Raw genomic sequence first — 26,084 nt, 5'->3', positions numbered from 1 at the left:
AGAATAGGTTAGTAGTTCCAGCAACACAAAAAAGGACTTGATAAATTATACATATTTGAGTGTAGTGCTGTTTTGCTTTGCCTGCACTTTCTGAGTCACTGCACCTTCGGTTTCTTAGTGATGTTTTGTCATGGAATATATGCATCCTTTGATGTTGTAGTGCTCCCCTGTTGAGAGACTTTGAAAGGTTTAGACTTCTTTATGAGTTTCCAGGTGGTACATATTTTGCATTTGAATTTAAATCATCTAGCGTTTTGGGCAGAAAGGTAATGGGGGATGAAATTGCACAAGTTAAACCCTTTTTCTCGCTTTTTTTCAAAGATAAACCACAAGACATTTGATTCTTTGTGAATGTGTTTACTTACATATTTAGCATTATCTGCACAGCGCCTTTACTGTACTTGGTGTTGAATGGCACTCTGGAGTATGTACATAAATGTAATTACCTCTTAAATTGCAAAAAAGAGCTTTAGAAAAGCGTTTTATTTTTCTCTAAGAAGTTATTATACCAGAGGTTATGTTCTTAAAATAGTAAAATAGCAACTGTACCTGAATTTCCTTTGCATAATTTTCTTAGATTTTTATTCAAAACTAATTTCAAAATCAAAGGTGTGCTTAGCCATTCAGTTGCCTCAGGCAACAAGTGAAATGATTCCTTTCTAAGCAATGATATATCCTACGAGCTTAGCTGTCTTGTAAAAAGTAAACTAAAAATCTACGTTTTTTATTTACCTTTCCAATTTTGCTGCCTCAAAAAAGAGACAAGATTCAATTTAAAATTGGTTTTGATACATGGTGCCATTAAACGTTATTTGTGTGATTCCAACTATAAAAATATTTATACATGTAATTTATAGACCATAAACATTAACTTCTAACACGTAATTTCTAAATTCAGTGCATACTGCATAGGGTAAAAAAGATACTATAAGTTGGCCATGAGCAAGATCAGTTTTTCTCTAAGTTAAGTTTCTAAACAAATATAAAGTGTTTAAAGCGCTTCTGTATATGGCTGCATTTACTGCAGCACCTAATGCAAGTTTCTTGCAATAATGGAGACACTTAAGTCAGTTGTAAAATGCCTTCAAAATCTTGAAAAAGCCAACTAAATGCATTTAAAAATTGGCAAAAAAATGCCTGAAATGCATGCTTTTTTTTAATTCAAAGATCCCTGTACATTGACCAGATTAAGAACAGACAACAAGGGCTTTAATCCTATATTATAAATAAACAGCATAGGTTTAAAGCTCTTGTAATCTAGCCAAAAACAGATTTTGTCCTTGGAAGTCAAAGATGGCTGGGGACCCTGAAGAGAAGTCAGAAGCTGTTCTTGACCACTTTAATCTTCTCAATAATAGCTTCTTTCTGCTCAAACGAAAGGTCCTGTTTAGTGATAAGTGACAGCAGCAGAGTGTTTGACTTTGTTGGGACTAGCAGTCACATGCTAACTCAATACAGTCATGGCCAAAAGAGTTGGCACCCTTGAAATTGTTACAGAAAAATGTGTTTCTCACAGAAAATTATTGCAATCATACATGCAATCATGCAATCATCTGTATAAAAAAAAATGTTTTCTTTCACTGTTTTCACAAAAAAAAATCAAAGAAGATAGGCAAATTGGACATATAATTTCACACAAAACCCCCAAAATGGACCCGACAAAATTGTTGGCACATTTCCAAAACTGTGGGTAAACAATTTTGTTTCAAGCATGTGATGTTCATTCAAACTGACTTGTGGCAAGTAACAGATGTTGGCAATATGAAAACCACACCTGAAATTAGATAAAAAGGGAGAAGTTGACTCAATGTTTGTATTGTGTGTCTGTGTGTGCTACAGTAAGCATGGAGAACAGAAAGAGAAGAGAACAGTCTGAGGACTTGAGAATCAAATTGTTGGAAATTATCAACAATCTTAAGGTTACAAATCCATCTCCAGTGATCATGATGTTCCTTTGTTCAAGATGCACAATATAATCAAGAAGTTTACAATTCATGGCACTCTGGCTAATTTCCATGAATGTGGATAGCTGGAAACAAATTAAGGAAAGGTTGCACTGCAAAATCTCCTTACTTTGCTGATAATCACAGATATTAGACTTTAGCTGATGAAAGTCTATTGTAACCATCATTTTAGCTGATTTATCATTTAACATCATTGTCTGAAAAAAGTGTGGAGGCATGTCCATTTTTTTATCAGCAACTCGGTTGACAAGGGCCAATAAAAGTCTATGAGTCTAAGAAAAACAAGTGTGCTAGCCATGTGCTGTCCATGTTTAACATTGCAAAGAATAGATGAAACTTTGTAATTTAATTCTTTCTCTATCCTTTTCTCAAAAACAATGATGACACACTAATGGTAAAAATGGACACATAGATGATACACTGATCCAAAACACTAATGACACTAGTACATTTTTTCACGTACATGTATCGTATGGGTGTCTGAAGGAGGTCAAAGTTTAAAAAAAAAATCTGTATGTATTATTTCAGTCAGACCAAATTTGAGCAGAATTTTGAATAGCCAAGTAAACATAATCTAATTAGCAGCAGTAGAAGAAATGTAAAATATGACATGATTTTTGAACTTAAACCATGGAATATTGTAACATGCCCTTTAAAAGCATAGCTTGCCTGAAAGTATCGATAGAGTTGAGCAATGGCTAAAATGGTATCAATATGAAAATCTAATAGCTTTTGCTAGTTAGATGTCAAACTAGGAGGGTATAACAAAATCTACAATAGGAGTGGGATAATTACATTTTTAACAGTGATAGAAACATTTTTAAAGTAAACAAAAAGTCCTTTATGATAGAGTCGAAAATTTCCTTTGGAGTAATGATAACCATTAATTGTTTTCCTATCTGTGAAACTATTTTACCAGCAAACGTTTATACCATTTTACTTCTTTCAGAAAGACATAATCAAAATAAACAACTACATGACCTTCCAACACAGGATCACCTAATGAGGGCACAGACTACACAACAATAACATTGTGAACATTTTGCTGCAACTCAGAGTAGAAGTGGAGATCTACCTTAATTACACATAAAACACGACATGGTAGAGAGATCGTTTTTTTACTGTAATTATTTAGATTTGCAGTCTAAGAAAATAAAGAGCAACACATTGATAAGACACTGTTCCGTGTATATACAAGTGCATCTCAATAAATTAGAATATCATCAAAAAGTTAATTTATTTCAGTAATTCAATACAAAAAGGAAACACATATATTATATACAGAGTCATTACACACAGAGTGATCTATTTCATGTGTTTATTTCTGCTAATATTGTTGATTATGGATTACAGCCAATGAAAACCCAAGTCAGTATCTCAGAAAATTAGAATGATTAAGACAAAATACCTTCCTAAGCATTTATAATGGTCAGTTAGTCTGGTTTAGTAGGCTACACAATCATGGGGAAGACCGCTGACTCGAGAGATGTCCAGAAGGCAATCATTGACACATTCCACAAGGAGGGTAAGCAACAAAAGGTCATTGCTAAAGAAGCTGGCTGTTCACAGTGTTATATTAATGGAGAGTTGAGTAGAAGGAAAAAGTGTGGGAGGAAAAGGTAGACAAGCAACCGGTATAACCACAGCCTTGATAGGATAAGAAAAGACCATTCAAAAATTTGGGGGAGATTCACAAAGAGTGAAGTGCTGCTGGAGTCAGTGTTTCAAGAGCTACCACACACAGACGTATCCAGGACATGGGCTACAACTGTCGCATTCTTTGTGTCAAGCCACTCATGACCAATAGATAATGCCAGAAACGTCTTACCTGGGCCAAGGAAAAAAATAACTGGACTGTTGCTCAGTGTTTCAAGGTGTTGTTTCCAGATGAATGTAAATTTTGCATTTCATTTCGAAATCAAGGTCCCAGAGTCTGGAGGAAGAGTGGAGAGGCCACAATCCAAGCTGCTTGAGATTAAAGGCCCTGTCACACACAGAGATAAATCTTTGGCAGATCTGTGGTTGCAGTGAAATCATGGACATATTGTTCCATTTGTACACAGCCACAAACCTGGCACTGATTGTCCACAATTTCACTGCAACCACAGATCTTTCACAGATTTATCTCTGTGTGTGACAGGGCCTTTAGTGTGAAGTTTCCACAATCAGTGATGGATTGGGGAGCCATGTCATCTGCTGGTGTAGGTCCACTGTGTTTATCAAGACCAAAGTCAGCGCAGCTGTGTACCAAGAAATGTTAGAGCATGTCATGCTTCCTTCAGCCGACAAGTTTTTTGGAGGTAGAAATTTCATTTTCCAGCAGGACTTGGAACCTGTCCACACTGCCAAAAGTACCAATATCTGGTTTAATAACCACAGTATCACTGTGCTTGATTGGCCAGCAAACTCGCCTGACCTAAACCCCATATAGATTGTCAAGAGGAAGATGAGATACATCAGACCCCACAATGCAGACAAGCTGAAGGCTGCTATCAAAGCAACTTGGGCTTCCATACCACCTCAGCAGTGCCACTAGGTGATCACCTCCATGCCACACCACATTGATGCAGTAATTCATGGAAAAGGAGCCGAGACCAAGTATTGAGTGCATTTACTGTACATGCTTTTCAGGAGGCCAACATTTCTGAGTTTAAAGTATTTGTTTCACTTGGTCTTATACAATGTTCTAATTTTCTGAGATAATGACATTTTGGTTTTCATTTGCTGTAAGCCATAATCATCAACATTAATAAACACTCGAAATAGATCACGCTGTTTGTAAGGACTCTATATAATATGTGTTTCCTGTTTTGTATTGAATTACTGAAATAAATTAACTTTATGATGATATTTTAATTTATGGTGATGCACTTGTACATATATATATATATATATATATATATATATATATATATATATATATATATATATATCCAAAGGAAAGGCAAAGTTCTCAAGCTACTTCTTCGGTAGGATAAAATGTGAATTTTTATTTTCATCAGTTAACATTATTGTAGACATATAAGACATACAAGCAAAAGTATCTTCACAGGACCAAAAAAGATGTATTGTTGATTTTTCTTCTTTTTTGGTCCTGAAGAAGAGGTCTTGGACCTTGAAATGCGTTGACCTATGGAATAAAATATTTATTACTAAATCAACCATTTTTTTCATCCTTTTTGGTGATAGCGCAGCATTAACCCCTTCTCCTCTCCTGCATTGAAGATGTTTGTAAATCATGTGTTTGGTACGAACACCAAACATTGAACCTCGAGTTCACTCATCTCTATTGAATACACCTTGAATTTTACCAAAAAAAATAAATACTGTATATTTTTCTGAATATGAATGTTTTTGCAATTTGCTTTGTGTGAATTCGGCAAAATGTTGGCTGCCATTTTGCTGAATTGTAGATAGCCAAGAAAATGATTTCATAAAATGTAATAATATTAATCACCGCAACACTGACATAACATGTCACCCCCTCAGATTGCAGGATATTATTTATAGCTTTCCTCACTCTTCATCTAACATAGATGGGGTCTCCGAAATCGCATCACAGCGTTATCAGATGTAGTCTGTGCAAAAAAATATCCCACCCTCCCTCTCCTGGAAGTGCTCTGTTTATGGCGAGTTGAATGTGGGTGTAGATCTGAACTGCCCAATCAGTGGCTTCCAATGGGGTTCAGGTCAAGTATGGATCAGAAACAGAACATTATCTAAAGTTTGGATGAACTCGTCGAATCTGAACTTCAACAGGTTCGCTCATTTCTAGTTGTGATGTTTAAAGATTACGACCTGCATTACTTGAAGCCTAGTAAAAGCCTTCGGTGATGCACATTTCTGTATTGTAATATCACATTTTGCTTTGTGACATCAGAGATCTAATTGGAGCTGTAAGAAACAGCCCTGAGTGAACAAAAACCAAAGAGTATGTCATGTAACAGGGGAAGGTGAAAGGAAGAGGCCACAGTGTAGGCTCTTGGGACAGTGGTATAGTTGCAAAATTATTTTTTTTAGTTTTTTGTATGCCATTCAATTATTATGCTCTGGAATATACCCCCTCCCCCACCAGAGAATAACAAGGAACATTCAATTTACATCAAATACTTTAGAAGCAAAATTAATTTCCCTGTCAAATTTGAGTGATCTGCTGAATTTGAATCTTGGCAAATTCACCTCTCTTTAGTTGCTGGTCAATAGTACTAATTCTTGAGTTGGACAACTTTCCCTGTATATGTGACGCCCTGGCACAGCCAGGTTGTCACAGAAAGAGTTAATCCTCCTTGGTAATCTGATTTCACACTGGTGCAGCCAGAAAAGCACAGCCCCCAGTGTAAGAGAAAAGCAGAGGAGAGGGGAGGGGCTGGAGCAGAGAGTGTGTGGAGGCAGACAGGACAGAGGTCTGGAGTTAGCTCCCAGGCTGGGAGTGAAGTGTTCTCCAAAACGGCCGGGGCAGGCCGTAGTGAGGAAGGGGCCAGAACAGGTAGCCGGAGCCGGGCGGTGGCCCCTCGGTACCTGGGTACCCGGATCACTACAGGGGAGTAGATTCCCCGTCCCCGGCTGAGGAGAAAGAGGAAGAGAGAGGAGAAAAAGGCACTTTGCTGCAGGGAAGGAAACAACAAGGGCTGCTGCACCGTGTGTGGGACTCTAACACCCCCGTACCGGAGGCCGCGGACACCGGCAATTCTTAGTTCACCAGTGACTCCGTGTGACTTTCTTGTGAGTACACCCGTGCCCTCGGGCACCGCACTGCAGGACTGCGCCCTGCCCCCTGCTTACCCCATCACCGGGCCCCGGGACAACCAACCCCTACCCACGGAGGGGCAACACAACATCTAGCTGCTCCACTTCACCATCCCCGGGATCCCCGTATTGAGCAGCGGTGGTGAAATCACCACAACCGTGGGTGGCGTCACGAACTATAACAATTCCCCTTACCAAATCCCCTTTTTCTGTGGAGCCTGGGATCACAGACCGGGTCTCGCCATCGTGATACCCACAGAAGTGACTCTGTGGCCCGGATCTGAGTACCCCTGGTCCCCGGGCGAAACATATACACTGTATGTGTAGCAGTAATACTTCTAATCGCCATTTTATTCTCCCAGTTTGCTAATTCACCCAGCCGTTATGCAGATTTTACAAAACATGTCAAAACAATGACTATTCTCAATTTAGATGAATTTGATTGAGACTTTACATGGATCTTTTCTTTGTATAAAACAGACACTTGATTGATTTAATCTTTTGTTGTGCGTTGTGTCCTCTATGTAAAGGGACATCAGTAGATTACTGATAAAGCGGGAGAGCAGGATTTGAGCATGGGCTGCTGCATAATAGCAGTGTGTTCTTTTCATCTTAATAGCATGCACTAGCAAATGATAACACCAGGAGCATCACGAAACATATGTAATTTGTCTCCGATTTGTCCCTTCCCTGTCACTGAGATGATTTCTCTAGTGCTGCTGGAAGATGCTTGCATCTAACAAAGGGTGGATGCTCTGTCTGCAGGTAGTTACCTTTGATGCACAGTGTGATGATAATAGCTTTTCTCTGAAATAATTCAGTGAACTTCTTGGTTCTTAAAGTTAAAAAATAATGCCAGATTGGAAGATCCCAGCTACTAGCTAAATATGTGTTGTTTCAAATTATTTCTGACACATTTTCTTGACTAAATCAAATTAAATAGATTCTAATAGAAACAACATTTAACATCAGTTGCTGTATTTTTCGCTTTATAAGACGCACCTGATTATAAGATGCACCTAGGTTTTAGAGGAGGAAAATAAAAAAATATATATTTTGAGCTAAATAGTGCACTAAAACATTTTAATAAAATTATAAAAACATTATTTTAACAATATAAACTCCACAGCAGCATTGTAAGTAACTTGAACCATGTTTGTGAATAACATGAGAGGAAGCTTGTGGGATGATGGGGGATCTGTGGATGACGCTCCCTATGGAGGTTCTGTGGATGATGCACGGTTATGAGGGATCTGTGGATGATGCTCTGTTATGGGGGAATCTGTGGATGATGCTCTGTTATGGGGATCTGTGGATGACTCACTGTTATGAGGGATCTGTGGATGATGCTGTGTTATGGGGGAATCTGTGGATGATGCTCTGTTATGGTGGATTTGTGGATGATGCTCTGTTATGGGGGATCTGTGGATAGCGCACTCTTATGGGGATCTGTGGATGACGAACTGTTATAGGGATCTGTGGATGACGCACTATTATGGGGGATCTGTGGATGGTGCACTGTTAGGGGGCATCTGTGGATGGTGCACGGTTATGGGGGATCTATGGATGGCGCACTGTTATAGGGATCTGTGGATGGCACACTGTTATGGGGGGACTGTGGATGACGCACTTGTATGGGGGATCTCTGGATGATGCTCTGTTATGGGGATCTGTGGATGATGCTGTGTTATGGGGGATCTGTGGATGACACACTGTTGTAGGGATCTGTGGATGACACACTGTTATGAGGATCTGGGAATACCAGCCCCCTCATCCTTAGGAATACACCCATGTACTGTATATCATACATGGCTGTATACTGAAAGATGAAGGGGGTTGTAGTCTCATTTACAACTCTTTGGCCACTACATTAGTCCCTCCCTGGATTGTTTATACTAAAAATGGCTACAACCCCCACCATCCTTCAGAATACACCCATTGATACAGTATATTCTGAAGGCTGATGATGGGAGTTGTGTTCCCCTTCAGTGTATTTGCTCACCTATCAGGGTCATATCACTGATTGGTGGAGGCAGCTCTGCAGCAGATGCCTACACCAATTAGTTTCCAGCCCTGCAGGGGAGGAGAATCGTTCTTCTCTCTCTCCTCTTACTTAACATAGTCTCCATCAGGAGAACCAAAACAGAGCCCACCGTGATCTCTATCTGCACCTGTGCTGCATCCGACGTGATGGACTATAAGAAAATGGATGGAGAGGCAGTTCATGTGCGGATAGAGATCTCGACTCTCTGAGATGTCAATCTGCGCCTGCACCGCTTCCACAGCCATTTTCCTGAAGTCCATTGCGTTGGAGGCAATGCAGATAGTGGCACTCGCCTCCACAGCTGTTACGGTTGCTGCGAGCACTGGAGACTATGTCCAGAATTCTTGCTACTGCACATGTGCGAGCGCTGGAGACTAAGTCCAGATTTCTTGCTACTGCACATGTGCGAGCGCTGGAGACTAAGTCCAGATTTCTTGCTACTGCACATGTGCGAGCGCCGGAGACTAAGCCCTATCTTGGAGCCATTGCACATGTGCGGGTGACATCATCGCTGACACGAGGTCACATGTCTCTGACACCTTCTATGCCGATTGGTCGCTGGTCATGTGCTTGTGACGCCTTGCTCGGTGATAGGCCAGCATGACGTCACTCCTGTCGTTCTGGCAGCGGATTGGCTCTGGTGTCCTCCATCTTGGATGAGGCACAGAGTCTATATAAGACCCTGACACACGCCGCATGGCGCTCAGTCCTCTTGGTTCATGCATAAGAGTAGACGCTCTGTGCGCGTTCCTCTAGGCATTCCTCTGTCTATGCTAGGTGAGCGCTACCGGCAGGGTAGCGTTCTTATACCTTACAGCTTCGGCTGCTGTCCGTATCCTTACCTCTTAGGGGAGCGGACATAGGCAGGTGCCTGAGGCACATGGTCTGGCTGGGCCTTGTGATTCGACTCGTAGGTGGACGTTGCCGCTAGGGTAACGTTCCTTATACTGCGTCTGGCAGTTGTTCGTATCCTCGCACACTAGGGGAGCGAACAGAGGTAGGAGCTTTGTGCGGCTTACGCTGCTGTTCGTCTCTTTTGCACCACTAGAAGAGCGGACCTAGGCAGGTGCCATATCTAGTGGTTCGTGTCCTCGCACACTAGTGGAGCGAACGCAGGTAGGAGCTTTGTGCGGCTTACGCTGCTGTTCGTCTCTTTTGCACCACTAGAAGAGCGGACCTAGGTAGGTGCCATTTCGCACACATTGCCTTTGTCTCTGTGATTATTAACAGAGATCATTCCACACACCCTCCAAGTAAGGGAGGAATTGCTTTACTTACTTATTATATCCTTCTGTGAGTTAACAGAGGTATTGCACTCTGCCATAGTCTGCAGCAAAGTCTTTGCACGGTGGACCCTGACTGTCTGATACTCCTTTAGGTTATTATCAGACAGCCCCCCGTAACAACAGCCATTTGCTGGCAGAAACATGGTGCCCTCCTTGCGCCACCGTGACACCCCAGCTATGAGCCCACAGCCCTACCAATGCCGGCACCACGACAGGAAGCCAGCGACAGGAAGCCGGTAACAGCAGCGACACAAGCCTCATGTGACTCCGCTCGACTGTCACAGTGCTCCCCTCGGCGACAGTGGCGGCACCAGCCTCTTGTGTCTCCGCTTCACCGCCGCAGCACTTCACGGTAAGCTAGATTCAGTTTGTAAGACGCACCCCTATTTTCCCCTCAATTTTGGGGAAAAAAAAGTGCGTCTTATAAAGCAAAAAATACAATGTATATCAAAAGCTTTAAGGTTTTTTTTATTGTGGTACACAATAGGTGGACTTCATGGGAACATGGCACTAAAGGATGTTTTTAACATTCTTTACTAAGAAATAAATAACTATTTAATTAAAAAAACAGCATAGCATCCCCCCTATGTTTTATAACCAGCAAAGGTAAAACAGACAGCTGCTGGCTGGCAAGATCAGGCTGGGAAGTTCCATGGTTATTTGGTACTTCCCTGCCTAAAATTAGCAGCCGCCCCAGAATTAGTACATCACATTAAATGTGCCAATTTTGGAACATTGCCCAGTTCTTCCAGATTTCCCTGGTGTGGTGTCAATCAAAGTAATATTTTTGGGAGTAATGTCAGGTGGCATCAAGCCCTGGTGTTAGTAATGGAGAGGCGTCTATCAGACACTTCCATTACTAACCCAGTAAGTAAAAAGGAAAAAACACACAGGAAAAAAATTGAATTATTTATGAATTATTTGAATAAAGACTCCCCCAACACTATAACTCTTTTACTAATTTATTATTAGAATTGTTCCTAAAAATCTCCATCATATTCCACGATCCACAATTACAGGTCTGGTGACTGAACAGCAGTAAAGTACAGCTACTCACAGGCCCCGGGTAGTGAGACAACTCTCCTCAGTGCCATTGGATCACCACTGTGCTCAGTGAGACCCGGCAACTCTGATAAGAGTTGTGTAACTACCCGGAGCCTTTGAATAGCTGTACTTTAGTGTTATTCACTCACTGGAGCTGCATTCATTGATCGTGGACTATGATGGAACTTTGTGGGAACATTTTTGATAATAAATTAGTGAAAGAGGGATAGTGTGGGAGAGTTTATTCAAATGAACTAATTTTGTGCGTGTCATTTTTCTTTTTATGTTTAAAAAAACCCAAATTTATACCATTTTAAAATCAGTATCTCTCAACACATTCAAAACTGCTGTCAGGTAGTTTATTAGCTCTTTAGCTGCTTTTCAGGAATTAATGTAAAATGGCATGACCGTAAAGAAAAATGTTCTGTTTCGCACCTACATGTTGCTAACTTCAGAACAGGTCACTGAAGCCAGCAGACTCTAAATCCGCTGTTTGGCTTTGAATTGCCATAGCAACCATCAGGAACACACGAGCATGATCTCAGGATGCCGATAAGGTTAAAAAGGTAGCCCCATATTCTGTTAACTGGGACTATGAGGATAGCGGGAAACTGGGGCTCCTAAGCTGACCGTTAGACTAGGGGCCCCTGTGCTATCCCTTTTCTCAGAGATACCCCTAAAGGTGGGATGTCTGAGTCTCCTTCCTGGCACTGCTCTTGACCAACCCCCAGGGGGGTCTAGACAGGAATGTGATTTCACCTACAGAAATAGACAAACAATGGAAACCAAAACTCTCTCGCACAGCACTCACACACAGAGGTATAAGACAATAAGAGTTTAGTAGAAAAACAAGAGCAGGGTGGAAACAACAATATGATGGGTAACTCCTCAACAACACCAAGCACAAAGCAACTTTTTCTCCAGCAAGTCTGGGACACCACAACTCACAGACCAACACAGCATAAACTATAGTTGGCATAGGTAGAAGGTTTCCTCCAGCCTAAAAATGAGAGGAGCAGAAGTGATTGGCTTCCCTACAACATGTGATCAAAGAAGCCTAATGAGCAAACTAGAAGAGGTTAACTCTTGTTAGCCTGTCTATGAATGCCTGACAGCAGGGCAACACCCGGGTCTGCCTGAGTTGAACAGTAACACCAGAGAAACCATCGGACAGTGTCTGACTCAACAATGGAAACAGAGCCTGAGGCCACTATGACAGTCAGCGAGTTTTATGCCAAACACTATGTGACAGATTACTGGAGGGCTATGCTTTCTTTGATTATAATAGTGTCAACAATCAGACGTCCTTTGTTTTAATATTAATTGTCTATGCTAAGCCAGGGAAGGAGTCTTGCGAGGATAATTTGCATATTCCCAGTGCCTTCTGGGATAACTGAAGAGTCACCGCGAGCTCAAGGAGAACCGGGTTTTGGCCGTTACAGCCGGAAGGAAGACTTCTGAAAACCGCGCGCCTAGCGGTGTGCGAATTTTAGCCTATCTTCTTCATTGTGAGTGAGTGAGCAAAGTGTGAGCAAAAGTAAGTGTGAGTAGAATTGTTTGTATTTAGTTGTTTAATTACTTAACATTTGTTTAGTGCTATCCCCATTAGAAAATGTGCTCCACTATTGCTAATGCGATCCAGTGTACATCTTGTCTCATGTATGCAGTCCTTGAAAAGCCGTTCGAGGGTGCATACTATTGTTCGAGATGTGAGCAAGTTGCACATTTGGAAGCCCAGATACTGGATCTAAATGAGCAGCTGGCAACTCTGAGATGCGTTAGCAATATGGAAAGGAGTGTGCTGCTCACTGAGCAGCAGCTTGCTGGGTCAGATGTGGGGGAGGATCGTAGTAGGGAGCGGCAGGATGGTGAGGTAGGTAGCTGGGTGACAATTAGAAAGGGGGGTAAAGGGAAAAGGGCTAGGAAGGCTAGTCCTGAACTGACACACCCCAATAGGTTTGCAAACTTGGCAGATGAGGGGGATGTCATTACAGGGGTAGCATTGCTGCAGCAAGGCATGACCTCTGAACGCCAGAGCAGTGTCTGCTCCAGTAAGGGGGGGAATAGGAGTGCAGGGCAGGCAAGACAGGTACTGGTAGTGGGGGACTCAATTATTAGGGGGACAGATAGGGCAATCTGTCACAAAGACAGGGATCGCCGAACAATGTGTTGTCTTCCTGGCGCTCGAGTTCGGCACATCACTGATCGGGATGACAGATTACTGGGAGGGGCTGGGGAGGACCCAGCGGTCATTGTACACATTGGCACAAATGACAAAGTTAGAGGTAGGTGGAAGGTCCTTAAAGATAATTTCAGGGAATTAGGTTGTAAGCTTAAAGCATGGACCTCAAAGGTGGTATTTTCGGAAATACTACCTGTGCCACGAGCCACACCAGAGAGGCAAAGAGAGATCAGGGAGGTTAACAGGTGGCTCAGGAATTGGTGTAGGAAAGAGGGTTTTGGGTTCCTGGAGAATTGGGCCGACTTTTCAGTTGGCTACAGATTCTATGCTAGGGATGGGCTGCATCTTAATGGGGAAGGTGCAGCTCTGCTGGGGCAGAAAATGGCTAGAAGGTTGGAGGAGTGTTTAAACTAGGAATGGGGGGCGAGGGTATTCACTTTATAGAAGGGGAATGTAGTGCAGATAGTGACCAGGGCACAAGTAATGAAATTGGGGGTGGTACGGGAGGAAGGGTTAGGACAGTTAATACAGTAAGCAGGAATACAGGTACAGAGTCATACGTAACGTGCATGTACACTAATGCCCGAAGCCTCACAAATAAGGTGGAGGAATTAGAATTAATATTGTTGGAAGAAAATTATGATATAGTGGGGATATCAGAGACATGGCTGGGTGAGAGCTATGACTGGGCTGTTAATTTACAGGGTTATAGCCTATTCAGGAATGACTGTACAAATAAGCGAGGGGGAGGTGTGTGTCTATATGTAAAATCATCCTTAAAACCCATCCTGCGTGACAACATATGTGAGGGTACTGAGAATGTAGAGTCCCTATGGTTGGAGATAAGGGGGGGGAGAATGAATAATAAAATACTGATAGGGGTGTGTTATAAGACGCCGAATATTATGGAAGAGGTAGAGAATCTCCTCATAAAGCAAATTGATAAAGCAGCGAGTCTCGGAGAGGTAATTATTATGGGGGACTTTAACTATCCTGATATAAATTGGGGAACAGAAACTTGCAGTTCCAGCAAAGGAAATAGATTTTTGATAACAATGAAAGATAATTACCTTTCACAAATGGTACAGGACCCCACAAGAGGGGGAGCACTACTAGACCTTGTACTAACCAATAGGCCAGACCGCATATCAAATATACAAGTTGGGGGTTACTTGGGGAATAGTGATCACAAAATAATAAGTTTTCATGTATTCTTTAGTAAGATGTCTAGTAGAGGGGCTACAAGGACACTAAACTTCAGGAAAGCAAATTTTAAACGGTTGAGAGATGATCTTAGTGCAATAAACTGGGATGATGTACTAAGTAATAAAAGTACACAAAGCAAATGGGAGACTTTTATGAGCATCCTGAATAGGGCTTGTGCAGAAAATATACCCTATGGGAACAAACATGCTAGAAATAGGAGGAAACCCCTATGGCTAAATAGAGCTGTAAGGGAAGCAATAAAAGAAAAGCAGAAAGCCTTAAAAGAATTAAAGAGGGTAGGTAGTGATGAGGCATTATATAATTATAGAAAATTAAATAAAATATGTAAAAAGCAAATTAAGTTAGCTAAGTTTGAGACAGAGAGACTCATTGCGAGAGAAAGTAAAAATAATCCTAAAATCTTCTTTAACTACATAAACAGTAAAAAACTGAAAAGCGATAGTGTTGGCCCCCTTAAAAATAGTCTTGGTGAAATGGTGGAAGGGGATGAGGGTAAAGCCAACCTGCTGAATGACTTTTTTTCTACGGTTTTTATACAAGAAAATGCCATGGCAGATGACATGACCAGTGATACCATAAATTCACCCTTGAATATTAACTGCTTAACCCAGCAGGAAGTACGCCGCCGCCTCGAAATCACTAAGGTTGACAAATCTCCGGGCCCGGATGGCATACACCCCAGAGTACTTACTGAATTGAGTTCTGTGATAGATAGACCATTATTTTTAATCTTCTCAGATTCCTTAATAACAGGGTCGGTACCGCAGGACTGGCGCATAGCAAATGTGGTGCCAATATTCAAAAAGGGGACAAAACTGAGCCGGGAAATTATAGGCCGGTAAGTTTAACCTCTACAGTTGGTAAAATCCTTGAGGGTTTCTTGAGAGATGCTATACTGGAGTATCTCAAGAAAAATAACCTTATGACAGAGTATCAACATGGGTTTATGAGGGATCGATCCTGTCAAACTAATTTGATCAGCTTCTATGAAGAGGTAAGTTCAAGTCTGGACCAGAGAAATGCAGTGGATGTTGTGTATATGGACTTTTCAAAAGCTTTTGATACGGTGCCACACAAAAGGTTGGTACATAAAATGAGAATAATGGGGATAGGGGAAAATATGTGTAACTGGGTTAAAAACTGGCTCAGTGATAGGAAACAAAGGGTGGTTATTAATGGTACGTACTCGGACTGGGTCTCAGTTCATAGTGGGGTACTACAGGGGTCAGTATTGGGCCCGCTTCTTTTCAACATATTTATAAATGACCTTGTTGGGGGCATGCGGAGTAGAATTTCAATATTTGCAGATGATACTAAACTCTGCAGGGTAATCAATACAGAGGAGGATAATTTTATATTACAGGGAGATTTATGTAAATTGGAGGATTGGGCTGAGAAGTGGCAATTGAAGTTTAATGTAGATAAATGTAAGGTCATGCACTTGGGTAGAGGAAATAACATTTATGATTATGTACTTAATTGTAGAACACTGGGTAAAACAGACACAGAAAAAGACTTGGGTGTATGGGTGGATGGTAAACTTCACTTTAGTGGACAGTGTCAGGCAGCTGCTGCCAGGGCTAATAAAATAATGGGATGTATTAAAAAAGGTATAAGTGTTCATGAAAAAAATATAGTTCTACCTCTGTACAAGTCACTAGTGCGACTGCACTTAGAATACTGTGTACAATTCTGGTCACCGATATATAAGAAGGACATAGCTGAACTGGAGAGGGTGCAGAGAAGAGCGACCAAGATTATTAGAGGAATGGGTGGGCTGCAATACCAAGACAGGTTATTAAACTTGGGGTTATTTAGTTTGGAAAAACGAAGGCTTAGGGGGGATCTAATCACAATGTATAAATATATGAGGGGACAGTACAAACACCTTTCCAAAGATCTTTTTACACCTAGGCCTGCGACTGGAACACGGGGGCATCCGCTACGTCTTGAGGAAAGAAGGTTTAATCATAATCACAGACGAGGATTCTTTACTGTACGAGCAGTGAGACTATGGAACTCTCTGCCGCATGATGTTGTAATGAGTGATTCACTACTAACATTTAAGCAGAGCCTGGACGCCTTTCTTGAAAAATTTAATATTACCAGTTATGTATATTAGATTTTATGACAGGGTATTGATCCAGGGAACTAGTCTGATTGCCGGATGTGGAGTCAGGAAGGAAATTTTTTCCCCATTGGAACTTGTTTGCCACATTGGGTTTTTTTTTGCCTTCCTCTGGATCAATATGTTAGGCTACGGGTTGAACTAGATGGACTTAGAGTCTCCCTTCAACCTTAAAAACTATGATACTAAGTATAGGCCACTACTTTTTAAAACAAAAAAATTGATCTTTATTTCAATACTTCAGTATACAAACTTATCTTAGAAATGTTTGTGCTTCCTATTTTATGTAACACATGGGAGTTTTTTTTTTCTACTTAAAGACTTTATAATTGGACTCCAGTCCTGACTAATCCTTTGAGAAGTGAAAAAACTCAACCATTCAACATTCTATTAGTCAACCTCCCGCAAATATCATAGCTATTGTATGTACATATGCTTATGATATATGGTAGCTGTTCAAGGTGAGGAGAAAGAAAAAAGGGGCACTACTCCTGTATTGAAAGGTGCAGACAAAAAGGGTGAGACCTTGTGCAGGCTTCCACAGGACTACGGCCTTTTTACGCTGGTGTGCACTTCTATGCGTCCATGCCAATGATATATGGTAGCTTCCATAAAAAATGTTGATTATATTAGTGCAATGGCTCATGCCATAGGATAAGTTATATTAAGGTAGCAAGTAAAAAGTCAGTAATGTATAAGAATTATGTACAAGAGTAAAGAGCTAAGGTACTGGCAAAGAATAACTTTTGATGGATAGATGGCTGTGTAAGAGCATAACTATAGGCATGTCTTCTGGGGTGTTCACAGTATGTAGCATTTAGTATTTGCCAAAAGTGCTCCAAGCAAGAACAACTATTAATCTAATATCATGGTAATGGACAATCTAGAATTGGTACAAAAATGCACTATGGGAAGCATAACAGCTGATTAAGGCCTTATGAAGACTTGGGCATTATTTTGCCTGCTGGGTAACTTTTTTCATTGTTGCAGAGGTTACTTTGACGTGGACCATCTATCTAAACATTGGTACAGAGCAATTACATCCCATAATGGCAGCAGTGTTTTGTAATTGCATTGGATCTTTCAACAGGTTAATGGGCCCTCTTACACTGCAAAACAATTTAGGAATGTTTTATGGAACATCACAAAACTGAAAGAAATGACCTGGTCTTTAAATTCACCAGTTTTAAACCAAGCCTGCTACCTGTGGGTTATGCTAGAAAATCCATGGAGTCTATAGAGGCTTTACTTTGCAACTTACAAGTTTTAAAGGATCTGCTACTAACTTCTTGGTGCCAGACATTAACCTTTTCACGACCAGGTGATTTGATGAGTCTTGTGGAGTTCATGTCTTAAGGCCCCGTTACACGCAACAACATATCTAACGATATGTCATCGGGGTCATGGAATTCGTGACGCACATCCGGTGTCATTAGCGACGTCGCTGTGTGTAACAGCTCCGAGCATCTGTTAACGATCAAAAATACTCACCTTATCATTGATCGTTGACACGTCGTTCATTTTCAAAATCTCATTGGTCGTTGTGGACGTAGCTTGTTCGTTGTTCCTGAGGCAGCACACATCGTTACGTGTGACACCGCTTGAACGACGAACAACAGCTTACCTGCGTCCTCCAGCAACGAGATGTGCATCACTTTCTTTCAGCTGCTCTCCGCCCCTCCGCTTCTATTGGACGGCTGCTGTGTGATGTCACTGTGACGCCGCACAAACCGCCCCCTTAGAAAGGAGGTGGTTCGCCGGCCACAGCAACGTCGCTAGGCAGGTAAGTTCATGTGACGGGGACTAACGATATTGTGCGCCACGGGCAGCGATTTGCCTGTGACGCACAAACGATGGGGGCAGGTGCTTTCACGAGCGACATCGCTAGCGATGTCACTGCGTGTAAAGCCCCCTTAAGAGCAGTGTTTAGTAGCATGAGAGGGACCTACACAGTACTAGGCAGGTGGTTTGAATGTTATGGCTGATTGGTGTACAGTATATTTCGGTGTGGATATATTAATGTCTTGGTGCCATAAACCACAGCACAACTTTAGTGGTCTTGTGAAGTTCAAATTATAGCTGACTTGGTGGCATGAGTACAATATTACAAAGATGGTTTAATTAGCATTGTATCAATAAATTATATAAACCCAAACTTGTAATCATAGGTTTCTACATAAAAAAAATCATCATCCTTTTGTTTATTTTAGCTTCAATGCTTCAGTTTAAAAATAAGCCATGACAACCATGACAGAGCCATTGGCTTAACATGAGTTCAGTCAAATTTTTGTTGGTGTTCCAGTTTATATGAGCGTACTACACACTATCCTTATTTTTCCTTAACTTCCTTTAAAAACCCCATAACAATACTATTGGTAATATCGGCCTACTATCCAGTCTTTTATTTGTTAAGACAAATATTGACAGTCTGAAACAGTCGGAAATATTTCATGGTTAACTAAATTATTACATCAAGCAAGGAATGAGTTAAAATAAAAGTTTATTAGTGAACACATTAAATCTATATTAAAATGTACTTCATTACCGCTCACTTTGTATGATACATAGGCAACAAAATAATCCCATTATCTGATTACTTTAATTAGTGTGGTGTTATTATTTCTCCTAATGAAAATATTCCATGGAGCAGTAATACTTTAGCTTCCTGTGAATTTTTGTCGAAGCAGCAGGATTTGAAATACTAGTAGTTTTAATTAAGCGGAAGAAACCAAATCTAAAAAATTAATGAGAACTTGCCATACTCAGGTTTGCTCACTGATGTAGATTTCACGCAAACCACAACTTACCACTGTAGCACACTTTCATTAACAATAAATCTGACAATTAGCCAAAAAAATTCAAGATTAAACTTTCTTCCTTGTCTATACAGTAGTCAGGTATTTCTATGAAATGTATAAGCCTGGATGAGTCCGATCAAGAATCCAAGGATACATCACATATGTAGTATACACTAAAAGGTCAATTTACTGAACACATGTCAAAATGTTATCCTTTTGGAATACATTAACCAGGATGTCTCAGAATCCCAAAGCTGTAGGTGTACTGAATTCAGAAAACAGTCATCAGGAAAGATTTTGGTTCAATAATGCAACAGACAATGACATGGAATTACTATTAAATCATATTTGCATTCTAATCTGGTATCGTTTAATATAATTATTATTAATAACATTGTTATCATGCTTTATAAAGCATGTCTATATGATCGTCATCAATTCATTGATGATATTGTGTTGAAACTACATTAATACAAAGCATGACTGAAAAATGTATTGAGTAACGTAAAATAGTATGTCAATAAATCTTTACCTAGATTCATATTAATGATATTTCTGTGTTCGGCTTTGAAGAACTCTCTAGTTGTCATTAGAGCTGGTTGAAGAAATCATAGATATATGCATGGTAGGGAATTAGAATTCATCTAAATTGTCATCAAACAAACAAAGGCTGCAGACATCCCCATGGGTCCTTTGTGAAACCCGTAAAAAAGTAATAGAATCAAATTGCAAGATGGTACCGTTGCGCTAATTATTTGACAGGATGGACACATCAAGTAATGTAAGAGTGATAATAAACTAATTTCATTTAGAATGAAAGAGATCTAGATGTAAAGTTGTGTAAAAGGATGAATACCTTGAGAGAGTGTATAACATGGACCTCAAGTCTTCTATGATAGAGACAAATGTAATATGCTGATACAAAGGCATCCTGAAAAAAGGAGATTGTGTTAATATAAATTGCTAGATGGGAATATATTCCTAACAATAAAAAAACTAAATTAATAATGATACCATAAGTTGCAGTCCTGCAAGCGTTAATCATTGATGGCTGCAGGGGTTAACACATGGGTGTCGTCTAAATTCCAGATTGCTACTGAAGGCCAAGCGGTAGTTACAAAGGGTAAACATCCTTAAGTAAATTTCAATCACATACAAGATCCTTCCCTTGTACGCTGTGTACGGATTAGAAATATTAATGATAATTGTGACCTTCAAAAGAAATACACATACCACATCGTGCAAACTGCACATATTGTGTCATATAAAACATACCTTACCAAGTAGTAGAATACTGGGATCGTACATACAGCTTCCAATGGTGTTTATTCTGTGGTTGCCGATCTGCATCACTATACGACACAAATTGAATTCCTCTTGTATATGCTTTCTGGTTCACTTGTAGTATACAGATGTTCCTGTGTCTTCAATGAGGTTAATCATCGCAGCACTAAAATCCCAGGTTTAATAAGCCAGGGTGTTCCTGCCTGTAGCATCCCTGAAAACCACATTAATAAGGGTGAGAGGCATGATATCGCAGTCTCTGCCTACGGAGAACCGCAGTGTCCAAAAACACAATGCATTTCAGGGAATCGCAATTCCCCTTTGCCTGGGTATACTGGATCAATACCACGGGTATCTTTTATCGTCTCGAACGATGCCCAGCCAAGTGATAAAAAAAGACTCCATTAATATTATTATTTATTATAGCACCATTTATTCCATGATTCTTTACAAGTGAAAAGGGTATACATACAAAACAAGTACAATAATCATGAACATTACAAAAACAGACTGGTACAGGAGGAGAGAGGACCCTGCCCACGAGGGATCACAGTCTACAGAGGATGGGTGAGGGTACAGTAGGTAAGGACAGAGCAGGTTGCACAGTGGTGTACTGGTCTAAGGGTTATTGTAGGTCGTAGGCTTGTCAGAAGAGGTGTGTCCGTCAGGGGATATGGACCGTAGGGTATAAAATTAGTGCTGATAAATGTGTTAATGAGTGCACATTACTTTCAAGGGATTGAGTTTAAGAAATAAAAATATTAAATCTATAGATAAAAAAGAAAATAACTTTATTTAATAAAAAATATGTGGCTATAAAAATGTATAAATAAAGATATAAAATTACTGATTTAACTACATTTAACCAAAAAAGTCCTAAATAGTTTAAATGATACAATATATGCATGTTGCCAGAATGTGGAATGTGGATTTCCTCTGCAGGTCACTGCTATCAGTATTTCTAATCTATTCACAGCCCACTAAGGGGAGAATCTTGTATATATGTTTGAAATATACTTACGGAAGTATTCTCCTTTTAGGCCTTCAGTAGGGATCTAGAATTTAGAGTACACCCATGTGTGAACACCTGCAGCCACCTCTGATTAACGCTTGTATGACTGCAACACATGGTATAAAGCTGTTTTTATTTTTTTATTGTTAGGAATACATTTCCATCTAGCAAATTATATTATTTGATTTTCGCAGCATATTATATTGGTCTCTATAATAGACTTGGGGTCCATGCTATTCACTTCCTCAAGGTATTCATCCTTTTATGGGCGGCACGGTGGCTCAGTAGCTAGCACTGCAGTCTTGCAGCACTGGGGTCCTGGGTTCAAATCCCACCAAGGGCACCATCTGCAAGGAGTTTGTATGTTCTCCCCGTGTTTGCGTGGGTTTCCTCCGGGTACTCCGGTTTCCTCCCACATTCCAAAGACATACAGATAGGGACTCTAGATTGTGAGCCCCAATGGGGACAGTGTTGCCAATGTATGTAAAGTGCTATGGAATTAATAGCGCTATATAAATGAATAAAATTATTATTATTATTATTATTTTATACAAATTTCCATCTCTTTCATTGTATATGAAATTAGTTGTTTATTTATTATCACTCTTACTTTATATGGGGTGTGCCTGCTGGCAAATAATTAGTGGGTCAGTGCCATCTTTTTTTATTTTACGAGTTTAACACAGGACCTGTAGGGCTGTCTGAAGCTTTTTGATTTTTTGTAGGCTCCACAGCTTGCCAGTTCTAACTTTGAGCCCTAGTCTTGTTTCATTAATTTATTGTCATCTTCATTTTTCTTATTTTTTTTAATATATTTATTGTATCTCACTATTTCTAAATTGTATGTCTGTTTTTTTTATTTACAGGGTAGGCGAGGAAAACCAGGACCTCCTGGCCAAACTGGTCCAGCTGGACTTCAGGTAAGTTCAGTCCTTTTATCACCTTTCCTTTCTAACAATATTCAGTGTTAGAGGGGTTTTTCAACTCCTTGGAAAAAAAACAAAAGAGAAGGAAATGTTCTAAAAAAAAAAGTAAAAAAGTTTTAACTTTTCAATTTTTGATTGTCAATGTTTCCAGCTAATCAACAACATTAATGGTCGCATTTCATATTTACTGGCATCACTGAAGGGTCAAATGGAAGTAATATGGCATATCTGTCGTCAGGTAGCTTGCAAATAAAGAGTGCTGGGATCAGCAGAGACTGATGGAGTGTGGGGTGGGTGCTGAAGAGGGTGTGGCTTGGTTTTTCTTCTTGTTTTTTAGTGTATATACTGTTGCTCTTTTTTAAAAGTGATGATCCCATGGGGTATTAGTTGCTTTTTGTGTAAGTTTGTAAATTTCTCTTTGACTCCACTAAAATGTGCTCAGTTCTTTGATGATGATTATTTGATCATTACTTTTGTCTTGTGCCTCGTGTCTTGTTGTCTTGATTAAGAAACTAGTAGCCCTCACAGGATGAGTTAAAGGTGATATCAGAGTGGCTTTATTAATTAATCTATAGGAATGTACTGATGTCTTGCTTTCTTTTCTCCTCTTTTGGGTCTTCACTGTGGACCTTATTTCTTTTTACTTTAGTGTATGTACTGTAATTATCTATGCATATTTTGTTGTTATTATTTTTCCTTTTTTATATTTTGTAATTAGTGATGAGTGAGCAGTAACATGTTTGAACTCTCGGTACTCATAACAAGTAGTCAGACACTCCAAAGGTAGATGAAAGTAGCATTAATTGTCTTAATGTTGAAAAATAAAAATATATTACAAGTAGGGAAGAGTGAGCACTACCATGCTTGGGTGCTCAATACTCATAACAAGCAGTCGGATGTTCGTACAGGCTTGACTTGTGTACCAAGTATAATGAAAGTCAATGGTAAACTCAAGCATTTTTTTGGAAGATCTTCATGAAAAATTCTTGAGTTTCTCATTGACTTCCATTATACTTGGTACATGAATGGAGTCTGTATAAGTGACTGACTGCTTGTTACAACTACGGAGTACCCAAGCATGGTACTGCTAACTCATCACTAATTACCAAATATCAAAAAAAGGACTATTCATCAAAAAAAGGACTCCTCAATACTTGTAATATATTTTTCAAAATTAATAAAATCATAGCTACTTTCTTCTATGTTAGGTTTATAGAAGATATATTGGAATGTCTATGTAAGTCATAGAATAACAATATGTATTATACCCATTTTAGTAATCCTATGTGCCATTGCTGAGAGATTATGATGTTTGTTGGCCTGAAACTGCATTGAGGGATTTCAGTGTACTGTATGGATACAAAACCAATGCACTTCCATACTGATTTGAATATGACTTTAAAGCTCGATTTCTCAACAATGGCACAACAAAGATCTTCAAAACAGGTTTCATTTTATTTTTGTTCTAACATCAACTGAACACCACCATATTGTTATGACTGCTGCTGGTCCCTGCAGGGTTAAGTCTGGTGCATGGGGCTTACTCTGTAGTCCCTTGCTCTGGGACTCAGAGAAAGAGAATATGTCTGGCTCACTGTGTGTAAATTAGATGCCCAGAAAAAATAGGAGTCAATCAAAATAGTAATAGTTCTGACACACTTAAGAAGAATGAGGACATGAAGAAGATTTCTTGAATGCAGAATCAATTTATTAGTGCAAAAACAAGAATAATTCATCCAACGTTAACGTTTCAACCGTGTCACTTCGGTCGTTATCAAGGATAGAATTATCTATATCATAATGGGAGATTACACGTTTAATTGAATATGGTCATCACCATTTGGTATAAGAGATCAAGAAGTTACGATCCTATGTCTCTTGCACTTGTCTATGGTAAGGAGCATAACAGAGTTTGGAGGCAATCTATGGTTGTAGTTGTTTCTGGAATACTGTGTACTAATTGATAGTAGAAGAAGGGAAATAATAGGATTCCCTCACTGAATGGTTCTCAGTTACCTCCAAGACATGTAAATGCTTTATGTGGCAATTAGAGGGAAGCCATTGGATGCTGTTGCCATAAACAGGGGAGCATGTGTCCCTGCAGGACTCTATAAGGAACCTGGAGAAATTCACAGGGAATGCTAAGCAAACTGTCAGGCAGTGTAGGTGAGAATGTTCTTGTGATGGTGGCATAGGGTATAGGCCCCTGGGAAAAGCCTGTCTTGGAGGTAACTGAGAGGAAGTTCAGTGAGGGAATTCAGTGAGGGAATCCTATTATTTCCCTTCTTCTACTATGAATTAGTACACGTATTCCAGAAACAACTACAACCATAGATTGCCTCCAAACTCTGTTATGCTCGTTACCATAGACAAGTGCAAGAGAGATAGGATTGTAACTTCTTGATCTCTTATACCAAATGGTGATGACCATATTCAATTGAACGTGTATTCTCCCATTATGATATAGATAATTCTATCCTTGATAACGACCGAAGTGACACGGTGGAAACGTTAACGTTGGATGAATTATTCTTGTTTTTGCACTAATAAATTGATTCTGCATTCAAGAAATCTTCTTCATGTCCTCATTCTTCTTAAGTGTGCCAGAACTATTACTATTTTGCTCTGGGACTCAGACTGCTTTTTTGCGTGGTTTCCCCCGGAGCGTCGCCAGTGATAGTTCCTGTATTACAGTGTGTGCTTCTGGTGTTGTGAGTTCCTTGATCCGTCCTGCTACCCAGCTGACCTTTCCCTGACCTCCGTCTCCTGGGTTTTGTTTGTCTTTACTATCTTATTGACCCTGGTCCCGTCTTCTGTCCAGGTTCCTACTCCTTCCATTGTTCTGACTGATCTCCCGGCTTTTGACTTCAGTGACGTTACATGGCCTTGTCTCTGCTTCCTGCTTTGATGTCTATGTGCTCTCTCGGCTCCTGACTCTCATGCTTCCACCCGGTTTACGGTTTGCTCATTCCCTCTGTTCTGACGTGACCTCCTGGCTCTGACTCTGCTTACTGACTACTCATTCTCTGTGTGTGCATCCCTGTTCGCTTTATTACTGCTTTAGGGAAAGTTGTGTCCACTCGGCTTCAGCATCTTCTAGTGGAATCTTGACACATATGACACGTTTGATTAGTGAAATTATCTTGACATTTTAAGTTACAATGGAACCTTGGTTTACGAGAACATTCTGTTCTGGGAGTGTGCTTCTTAACCAAGTTACTCATTCAGCAAAGCAAGATTTCCCATAGGGAATCATTGCAATGCAGACAATTCGTTCCACAACTTGTAGCATGTCCCATCCTGGTCCCCTATTGTGCCATTCCACACACACACACACATGCACAAACAGGTGCACACACATGCACACCTACAAGCACGTGCACACCTACAAGCACATTATGCTAACTATTATCCTCCATTCCCTCTCCAGCCTGGTTCTTGCA

At 40.2% G+C, this 26,084-nt stretch overlaps 1 protein-coding gene across 2 annotated transcripts in view; it reads left to right on the top strand.

The window, feature by feature from the left end:
• COL19A1 (collagen type XIX alpha 1 chain) overlaps window positions 1-26,084 on the top strand; it is a 1,307,565-nt gene that overhangs the window by 659,794 nt on the left and 621,687 nt on the right. For both annotated transcript variants that reach the window (XM_075340245.1, XM_075340246.1), the window contains exon 18: window positions 22,582-22,635. In XM_075340245.1, coding sequence (XP_075196360.1) covers window positions 22,582-22,635 — 54 coding nt within the window. The remainder of the gene's footprint in view (window positions 1-22,581; window positions 22,636-26,084) is intronic.

The sequence above is a fragment of the Anomaloglossus baeobatrachus genome, chromosome 3 (genome assembly GCF_048569485.1).
Source record: "Anomaloglossus baeobatrachus isolate aAnoBae1 chromosome 3, aAnoBae1.hap1, whole genome shotgun sequence".
NCBI lineage: Eukaryota > Metazoa > Chordata > Amphibia > Anura > Aromobatidae > Anomaloglossus > Anomaloglossus baeobatrachus.
The sequence above is the reverse complement of the archived record's forward strand: the minus strand, read 5'-3'. Positions and strand labels throughout refer to the sequence as shown.